Genomic DNA, 9959 nt, shown 5'->3' with positions numbered 1-9959 from the left:
GGCCAGGCCGATCTCCAGGCACGTGCAGGAGACTGAAGCCAGAGGGTGGGGGCCCGCACCACGCAAGACTCGCTTCCCTGGTCACCTGTGCATATCCTCTGGGCCCTCTGGGGTGTCCTGGCCTGGAGAGCTGCCCCGGGGCCCTCCCCTAAGTGGGCATTCATTCCTTCAGGAACGTGCCAGGGCTAACTCAGCCGGGAGCTGGGCAGGGGCCTACAGTTCCTGGCTCCTGAGAGCTTGTAAGCATCGGTGCTGCAGAGACATCCTGGGCCCAGCCAGTTGAGGGGGCGTCCACTCCAGCCTGGGGGAGCTGGGGGCATCAGCTGGAGAACTATAAAAGGGGTTTGCCCTGTCTACCTAGGAGGTGAGCTTTTGGTGGCAAAGGGCTAGGCCCAGGTGAGGCCAGACTGGGAACCAGGGATTGGCAAGAAACAGATGGAGGGGATGGAACCAGGCAGCTGTGGGCTCCTCGAGCGCCTTCTTTCAGTTTCTGCGTCGTTGGGACCTGCCCAAGTGGGGCTTGAAATCCGGAGGCAGAGGCAGGCACTAAATACCGTGCCACAAGTTGTATTTTTAAACTTCTTACTATCAAACGCTTCAAACACAGACACCAAAAGAGAGGGGTGCGCAAAACCCACATGCCCATCCCCACCGCACTTCCCTGGGCCCCACCTGCTCCATGAGCCGCTGGCATGAGGGCCAGGAGACCACCCCACTTCACCTGCATCTGGTGGATGGGACCCGCCTGGCGATCTGGCCTTCGTGACCCCCACCCCATCAAATGCTGTCTCTCCCAAAGGGCCTCAGGGAAGGTCTGTGGCCTGAGGCATCGTCGCCAGATGCCCCCATCCTGCTGCTACAGGGCTCCCCGAGCTGCCTACACACTCAGAACCTCATTCCGGCACTTTCCCACCACAGCACCCTGTCTCAAGTCAGCTCTGCCAACAGAATCCAGAGCCTGCTTTCACCAACCAGCAGGAGCGGGAGGCGCATAGGGCTAGGCAGCAGGACTGCTCCACAGTGACTGCTGGAAAGCTCTGGCCTTCACCTGTAGCTAAGGCCAGGGGTCTAGCAGTTCAGACGCCTTGTTTGAAAAATTCAACCACGTGATCTGAAAAGATGCTTCAACGCTAGAATCCAGTCTATCCAGCCCTGAAACGTGCAGCTGCGTGACTCACACGTCCATCATGTGTGGGTCCCTGTGGTCAGGCTCAGGCAGCAGTGGTCTGAGTCTGCCCCTAACCCCGAGGGCTGAGGACCTGAAGAGAATCTGCCAGCACAAGGCACCAGTTAGGGCAAGAGCAAGTGAGGTGTGGAAGGCCACGGCGTTCTCCAAGGACTAAGTCAGCAGAGAAGAGACAGTGCGGTGAACTACAGAATTTATTAAATAAGGAAGCTATCAATTGGAACAGGAGAAAAAAAAGGTTTAAAAAAAATCTATAGGAAAATAGTGAAAAAAGCATTTAGTGCTCGTCACCGTCCCTCTGTGGGAGGCCGTCAGAAAGGCAGCTGGGACCTCACAGACCCGGGCACATACTTGAAATTCCTGAATTCTAAACTGCATTGTACAAAATGCCACTTTAAACATCCACCAGAACTCCCAAAGAGGCACATCTGGACAGCTTCACAGCACGGAATGTGTGACCTTGGTCCCCGTGGGTCCTGGGGGAGGACAGCAGCCACGCGGTGGCCCCTGCGCACTCAGGCCATGACTGCAGGGACCGCCCGCTGGAGCCACAAGTGACCTGGAAGCCAGAGGGAGCCCTGAGTGTTGGCGGAAGGCACAGGTCCCTGCCCAGGGTGGCCATCTCAGAGGCACATTTAGTGTTTGTTCTACTTACGAAATCAAGGACAATCAATTGTACTTATCTTACAACTGATGTTCTGGGATGGGATTGGAAAACACTGATTCCAGAACCGCTCTTTTTCTTAAAATCGCTGGCTTTTATGACAATGTCTTCCAAGAGCGCATTAGAATCTATAAAATCGCAGGAATTTCGCCAAGGAGGGCTGCACAGAAACCAGAGACAACTCGGCCAGGGCTGCTCCCATTGCGGTGGCCAAGAACTGGCTGAGGGCACGACACTAGACTCTTGCGATAAACGCTTTACTCTGGGTGAAGACTGCATATTTAAGGACACAACTGCACATTTAGATCAAGCGGTGGCGACCTCAGGGCATACACGGAGCTTCATGCTGAGAACACCCAGGGGTCCTCAAGAGTCTTCCTCCTCATCTTTAATTTCAGAAATTCTGTCTATAGATTTAAGGAGTTCAGCAACAAGATTCAGTGTCTCAGCTCCGGAAACCAGTTGCCTGAAAATAAGCACGGATATCAGGATGGGTGGCAGCAGCTACTCAGCAGCAACAGGGTTCTGGGGGGAGAAAGAGGAAGGGCTGGAGGGGAAGCGGGGGGTCCCACAGGGGAGGTGGGGGAGAAAGGGGAGGGGTTGCTGGGGGGAAAAAGGGAAGGGGTTCCAAGGAGAAAGGGGTGAGGTTTGCGGGGGGCAGAAAGGGACAGGGTTCGGGGAAGAGAAAGGGAGGGGCTCGGGGGAGAATCACAGGTTTTCCACTCCTAGCTCCTCTTTGAGGAGACCCATATCTGACTTCACAGGAGACGGCTCCCTTGTTCACAGGGAGTGCTCTGGGGGGCCAACACCGCCCTGCAGAGCTCAGCCCAGTGGGTGGCAGGCACTCACCACTGTCACAGTGATGGTGGCTGGCGTGTCCCCAGCCAGGCACAGTAGTAAGGGCCTTCTGGGAATTTGCTTTTTCACCAGGAGGGAAACTACCACTATTTCCTTTATTTAGAGCTTTAGTGTCCACAGGTGGTGTGGCTGTCTGCACCTCCCAGGTGAGATCAGACACTGCGAGGCAGGTTAGAAAGCCTGTGGTCGGCTGGGCGCGGTGGCTCACGCCTGTAATCCCAGCACTTTGGGAGGCTGAGGCGGGCGGATCACAAGGTCAGGAGATCGAGACCATCCTGGCTAACACGGTGAAACCCCGTCTCTACTAAAAATATAAAAAAATTAGCCAGGTGTGGTGGTGGGCGCCTGCAGTCCAAGCTACTTGGGAGGCTGAGGCAGGAGAATGGTGTGAACCCGGGAGGCGGCGCTTGCAGTGAACTGAGATTGCGCCACTGCACTCCAGCCTGGGTGACAGAGCAAGACGCTGTCTCAAAAAAATAAATAAATAAATAAATAAATAAATAAATAAAAGCAAGCCTGTGGTCTGTCCACACCGTGACCCAGAGAGCTAACAGGACCACTGAGCACGCGCCCCTCCCTGCGGCTCCCTGGTCCTCCAGCTACAGTGCCATCAGCCTGGGCCCCCACCCAGGATCACTGACGACCACTCCAATCTCACCCCTTTCCCAGCCAGGCTTCCCAGTGCCTCCCAGGCACTCACTGAATGGAAGCCCGTGCGCTATTCATGACCACCCGGAGGCTCTGCAAGGCCACGTCGGCGTTCTGCTTCACCACGGTCAGGCTGGCGCCCTGGCCGCACCGCAGGGCTTCATTCTCTCGCTGGAAGTTGGAGACCTGCGCCTGGGGGGACGGTTATGGCTAAGGAGAGAGCAGCTCCAGGGCAACCCGGCTGAAAGTCAACACCCGGCGAGGCGAGGGCTTACCCGTGGGGGCCTGGCACTCAGGATGGGTGCTCTGGCCTAACTGGGGGCTTGCCTCTGGGACTGGGGGCCTAATGGCTTCCCCTTCACTCCAGTACACGCCCAGCACCCAGCTCTATGGAAACACGGACTCCTACAAGTGGATGCCCCGTGCCAGACCCCAAACTCCCAACAGAGCTCCAGGGCCTCCCTCTGCTTCAGGCCCTGACAGGAAGCGGCTGCTGTCCTCATTTGAAGTCCTTTCTCTGCTTGGGCTCAGGGGAAACCCCAGCAGAGTCTTTCGCCTCTTTCTTCCTGAATTCATTATGTGACTCCACAAATCAAAGGAAAACACTGAAGTCCTTTCTTTAATTACCTGGAGCAAACTGATTTCCTGTTTCAGTTTCACGACGTGATTTTCTGCCTTTACAGCCCGTTTCTGTTACCCAAAAAAAAAAAATAAAAAAAAAAAAAAACACAAAAAGCATCACTGATGTCCTCACATCCATACCGGACACGGGGCCCAACCCAGGGAACAGGAGGCCACCCAACCTGGCTGTGGCCCTTCACAGCCCCTGTGCCCCACCGAGTCCCGCCTCCACTCTCAGACCACCCCTGGGAAGGGCTCATCGTGCAGCGTCTGTGCTCTGGCCTCCCACTCCCCACGGATGCCCTCGTGGGCCAGCTATCCCCAGGCACAGCGAGACAGCGATGTCAAGGGACACCGGTCCCAGAGAGCCACATGGCCCCACTCCCAAGGGCAGGCTGCACCAGCTGCTGAAGACGGCAGCACTTGCTCAGGAGCGCTCCTGCCCCACCCAGCTCGTCCGATTCAGATAAAGAAGCCCATACGGTCATCAGCTCCAGGTTGTGCTCCACCTGCTGAACCACCGACTCCAAGTCCTGGTAGTCGCTTTCCTCCTTGATCATTTTTGCTTCTAATTTCCGCTCAAGTGTCCTCACCCTTGTTAAAGAAAAACCCGCGTTGTTAATTTCTGTGGCTACTTTTAAGAGGACTACAAAAAGATACCTCCTTAGCCAGATAAAACCCGCTAAGAGCCTGTGATGGAATGGGTCTCAGGCACAGAGGGGAGGCAGCGGCAGCCTCAGGCCCGGACCTGCAGCCACCAGGCAGGCGGCTCTCACAGCACTGCTGCTCCAACAAGGCGTTTGGTAGCTTTTTGTCTAAAGTTTAAAATAAACCTCGGCCAGGCGCCGTGGCTCACGCCTATAATCCCAACACTTTAGGAGCCTGAGGCGGGAGGATTCCTTGAGCCGAGGAGTTTGAGACAAGCCTGGGCAACATAGTGAGACCCTGTCTCTACAAAAATAAGATTTAAAAATTAGCCAGGTGCAGTGGCGAACGCCTGGTCCCAGCTACTCAGGAGGCTGAGATGGGAGGATCGCTGGAGCCAAGGAGATCAAGGCTGCAGTGAGCCGTGATTGCGCCACTGCACCCGAGCCTGGGTGACGCAGCAAGACTCTGTCTCAAAATAAACTTTTATGCAGAACAGAGAAATGTGTTTGATGCTGAACATTTATATACAATAAAACCCAGATCTGGTTTGACTCTGATTACTTCATTATCATTTAAAAACGGATTTCCCTGTGGATTAGATGTTGTGGATTGCATTCCTAACTAAAAGCTTACATACATTTCTGTTTGAGCTTCAGAGAAGCTCTGAACCTCATTCAGCTTTCTTCTCAGCTTAGAATTTTCATCTTTCAGCTGTGGAGAGAGAACATCCTTATTAGAAAGTCAGCATGTCTCGCTCAAAAGGGCGTGTGCTTCTGCGGTCTGGCTCTAGAGCCTCCTGAGAAGCAGAGATCGCTGGGTCAGTGCAGCGTCCACCTGCAGCCACTACAGAGGAAGACCACAGACGGAGGCGGGCACTTTTCAGAGACCTGTGGTCACAGATACCAGTTAATTTTACTCAGAGGCCGGGGGCAGTGGCTCGCGCCTGTAATCCCAGCACTTTGGGAGGCCGAGGCGGGCGGATCACAACGTCAGGAGTTTGAGATCAGCCTGGCCAACATGGTGAAACCCCCGTCTCTACTAAAAATACAAAAATTGGCCGGGTGTGGTGGCGGGCGCCTGTAGTCCCAGCTACTCGGGAGGCTGAGGCAGGAGAATGGCATGAACCCAGGAGGTGGAGGTTGCATGAGCCGAGATCGTGCCACCGCACTCCAGCATGAGCAACAGAGACACTGTCTCAGAAAAAAAAAATTTTTTTTTTTTTTTTGAAACAGAGTTTCGCTCTTGTCGCCTAGGCTGGAGTACAATGGTGCGATCTCGGCTCACGCAACCTCCACCTCCTGGGTTCAAGCGATTCTCCTGCCCCAGCCTCCCGAGTAGCTGGGACTACAGGCGCCCGCCACCACGCCCGGCTAATTTTTGTATTTTTAGTAGAGACAGGGTTTCACCATGTTGGTCAGGCTGGTCTCAAACTGCTGACCTTGTGATCCGCCCGCCTCGGCCTCCCAAAGTGCTGGGATTACAGGCGTGAGCCACCGCGCCCGGCTAAAAAATTTTTTTTTTACTCAGAGCTTATAACCTTTTAGGTGATTATAATTTTTTAAAAATGTTCCTCCTCTTGGAATACTTAGCAAGATGTCCCTGAGCTGGCAACTGCAGCCCGCCTTTACTGAGGGTACAGCCCTGTAAGTGCCCAACTGCATCCAATTTACAGCTTCTAGCTCACCAGTCCTCTTTAGCCGGTTCTATTCCCACGTGTAACCAGAAGCAAAGTCAAAGGGAAAGTGGATAGCAAGCTGTCACACAAGTCGTCTTGTCCTGGAAATCAAACCAGGCCACCCAGGAGGTAGGATGGCTCCAGGTTCTCCCCGGGAGAAGCCGCTCGGACAGGCACTGTGCCAGAGAGCGCCGCAAGGCTCACTTACTGCTTCATAACTTATCTGCAGCGTCCATAGGTGCCTGTCTCCCAGAGACTCTCCGTGAGACGCAAAGTCTGCGCTAGGACTACCTGCTGGAGAGGCCGGAGACACGCGAGAATCAGTGTCACTCAACGCCCACGGGGGCAGAGACTCAGGCCCTGCCAGCTCCGACGGGGTGGAGAAAAAGGAAGGGTATGTGCTGCAGGGCGACGTGCCAGCAGGGACTCTCTCGGGGTGAGTCTGCTCGATGGCGGATGGCAGGTAGGCCCCACTCCATCCAGTGTCCTCATCCTCCTCCTCATCCAGGAGGTCACTAGCCCCTGTCGGGTCCTCGAAAAATGGCTGCTGATACTCCAGGCCATACCCCCCGGTTTGGGAGGGTGGGGAGTTGTGGTCAAGTCCCAGTGAATGCCTCGAGGCTTCCTAAAAAAAAAAAACAATGGAGGCCATGCTTCTGACTCGGAGCGCATCTTCCTTTCTCTGTGTTCTGCCTCGGAACACGAAGAAAGGCCCAATCTCTCTACTGGAAGGAGGCCAGAGCTGCTCCCCAGCACTGACGCCTGCCCTGCTCTGCCACACTCACAATCTCCTCCAGAGGAGGCTGCAGAGGCCAGAACAGAAACGTCCCACAGAGCCATCACCCACAATGCCGTGGATTTACCTTTGCATAAATTCTGCTGGCTGGATCCTCTTTTGACAGGCCGAGGTTCTTGGTCTTCAAAAACTCTTTAAAGGAGAATGGATTTGCCTCTTCAAGATCTTCAAATCTGTCATCTGAAATAACAGACATCACAAATGCATCAAGTCTACTGAAGAGCGTTGAAAGGGAACCTTCCTGTTCACCTGTCTTTCCAGAGCATGGCCACATGCGAGATCAGGCAGCCACGCTCGTCATTCTACCATGACTCAGGCGGCACTAAGAAGGGTGAAGGCGGCTGAAGGTGGGCAGTGACGGGGACGTGCATCTGCATTTGAAATCTTCTCCTTCCACACTCTGCTGCTCACTAAAGCTCCCCTGGGGAGCTTTAAAACGACCCAGGCCACTCCACTGCACACACCCAGTTCCCTGTTGTGAGGTCAACCTGTGCTAGGAGTTCTCAAAGCTCCTCAGGTGGCCAGGTGCGGTGGCTCACGCCTGTAATCCCAGCACTGTGGGAGGTGAAGGCGGGTGGATCACAGGGTCCGGAGATCCAGACCATCCTGGCTAACACAGTGAAACCCCGTCTCTACTAAAAATACAAAAAATTAGCCAGGCGTGGTGGCGGGCGCCTGTAGTCCCAGCTACTCGGGAGGCTGAGGCAGGAGAATGGCATGAACCTGGGAGACGGAGGTTGCAGTGAGCCGAGATCGTGCCACTGCACTCCAGCCTGGGCGACAGCGAGACTCCGTATCAAACAACAACAACAACAACAAAAAGCTCCTCAGGTGCTGCAAAGCTGGGGACCCAGTGCCCCTTGACCCTCTTCCCGACTTTCCTACCTAGGTAGCCTAACTAACACCCACCTTTCCCTTCTCCCTCTTGCCACCGCCTTCCCAACCCTCCGGGGACTTAAGCAGCCACACTTGGCCCTCCCAGCTGCGAGCCCCATGTAAAGCTGGCTCGTGTGGCCCCAGCCCCCCAGGTGGGGCTTCCCCGCTCCCTGATGTCCCCTTGCTCAGGTTCTTCTGTCCTTGCACCTCGCTCCTACTCTAGGGTCAAGACTGAACCCTTGAAATCCCACCCCCACCTGCTCTTTTGGGCTCCAGCTACACCACATAGCCAGTCACATTGACAGTCCCGCCACCAGACACATGCCTGGCAACCTGTGTTGGATGGAGACAAGAAGAAAAGGTTGCTGAACTACTCTACCTCCAAAACGTGTCCCGTGGGCTCCTGACGGGCTCTGCTTAGAACATTTCCCCTTTCCATAGCCAAAATCTGCAAAGAAACAATGTCACCCACCATGCTGGCAGGAAGTCTTTATGACCTCACATTTGGTTTTTTCTTTTGCACATGGAGTCTCCACCGCAGTGGTTCTCACAGTCTAGAGAACTTTTTTTTTTTTTTGAGACGGAGTCTTGCTCTGTCGCCCAAGCTGGAGTGCAGTGGTGCGATCTCGGCTCCCTGCAAGCTCCGTCTCCTGGATTCACGCCATTCTCCTGCCTCATCCTCCCGAGTAGCTAGGACCTCAGGCGCCCGCCACCAGATCCGGCTAATTTTTCTGTATTTTTTGTAGAAACGGGGTTTCACCCTGTTAGCCAGGATGGTCTCGACCTCCTGACCTCATGATCCGCCTGTCTCGGCCTCCCAAAGTGCTGGGATTACAGGCGTGAGCCACTGCGCCCGCTCGGCCGAGAGAACTTCAAAAAAAAAAAAAAACAAGCCCCCGGGCTTGTGACCCTGGAGATGGCCTGACTTGCAGACTGGCCCTGGTATCTGTGGTCTGAAAGAGGCTCCTCAGCAGGTTTTGAAGCCCAGCCGGGGCGAGCGTGTCCTCTGGTCTTGTGACAACCCCCGAATGTCCTCAGATCCTGGCATAACCACACAAACACTCCTGCACACCCCGGGCACCCAGCGGCACTTCTGCTTGGGCAGAACGAGGATGAACCAGATCTGGCCACTGCCCGGCTGTGGAGGCAGATGGAATGCTCCAGCTCGGTTTCCAATCACTGCCCACTGGGTGAAGGCACCCCCACTCCAGCCCCACGAGGAAAGCGGGTGGGCTCCTGTGCTCCCTGGACACTAACCATCCCGTACTGGAACGGTCTGTCTGGGGGTAGGTCTCCCCGCAACCAGACTGTGAGCTCCTAGCAGAGGACTCCGCCTTTGAATTCCGAGCGCCTGGCACGCAGAGAGCGCTGTGCTCATTGACGGGTCAATGGACGAGCTCGTGCTGCAGCGGAGGTGCCACAGGTGGCGCGGGAACTGGAGGCGTCCCTGGGGCCGGCGCCCTCATCTCTCACCTGTGTCTCCCACGGAAACCAGCACCGGGCTGGGCACATAGCACATAAAGGCCGGCCGAATGCCGAAAAAGGGGGAGTCCAGGTCCCTGCCATGGGGGCGCTCACAGTCTAGCTGGGGGAGACAAGACCGGCGTTCATAGAACGCTGGAGCTGGAAGCAACGACAACAGTGACTTTACTGCGTGCCGGGGCGGCCGCCGCCCACCTGGACCGCTGGACTCGGCCCCTGCCCCGCTCACCGTCGGGAATGGCGAGGCTCCGGGCTCGGGACAGCGGGGTGGCGCCCGGGCGGCGCGGGTAGCCCGACATTGCCGCGGGCCTGGCGGGGCAGGACCTGCCTAGCCCGGCAGCGGCGGCTCCATGGCCCCGGCTCCGCCCGTGCCGCGGCCCGCGTCGCCCGCCCCCGTCGCCCGCCCCCGTCGCCCGCCCCCGTCGCCCGCCCCCGTCGCCCGCCCCCGTCGCCCGCCGCTCGGCCGCCCCCGCTCCGCCGAGCCTCTCGCCGCTGCTTCCGTTCC

At 56.3% G+C, this 9959-nt stretch overlaps 1 protein-coding gene across 5 annotated transcripts; it reads right to left on the bottom strand.

Annotated features, from left to right (window-relative positions):
- Positions 1-1362: 1362 nt before the first annotated feature.
- ENTR1 (endosome associated trafficking regulator 1) lies at positions 1363-9930 on the bottom strand. 5 transcript variants are annotated; one of them, XM_055270368.2, is made up of 11 exons: positions 9912-9930; positions 9684-9859; positions 9446-9595; positions 8352-8420; positions 7164-7276; positions 6509-6925; positions 5263-5336; positions 4460-4571; positions 3984-4046; positions 3409-3548; positions 1363-2316 (listed from the first exon to the last, which is right to left on the bottom strand). In XM_055270368.2, exons 2-11 carry the CDS (start codon positions 9751-9753, stop codon positions 2217-2219), a joined length of 1308 nt encoding a protein of 435 aa, XP_055126343.1. In that variant the 5' UTR covers positions 9754-9859; positions 9912-9930; the 3' UTR covers positions 1363-2216. The 5 variants fall into 5 exon arrangements, with proteins under 5 accessions (XP_055126343.1, XP_055126344.1, XP_055126346.1 ...); XM_055270369.2 differs by lacking the exon at positions 9446-9595 and having other exon boundaries at positions 9912-9928; XM_055270371.2 differs by lacking the exons at positions 8352-8420; positions 9446-9595 and having other exon boundaries at positions 9912-9926.
- Positions 9931-9959: the final 29 nt, after the last annotated feature.

This window comes from Symphalangus syndactylus, chromosome 3 (assembly GCF_028878055.3).
Source record: "Symphalangus syndactylus isolate Jambi chromosome 3, NHGRI_mSymSyn1-v2.1_pri, whole genome shotgun sequence".
Lineage (NCBI taxonomy): Eukaryota > Metazoa > Chordata > Mammalia > Primates > Hylobatidae > Symphalangus > Symphalangus syndactylus.
Note: the sequence above shows the minus strand (reverse complement) of the source record. Positions and strands in the feature narration are given on the sequence as shown.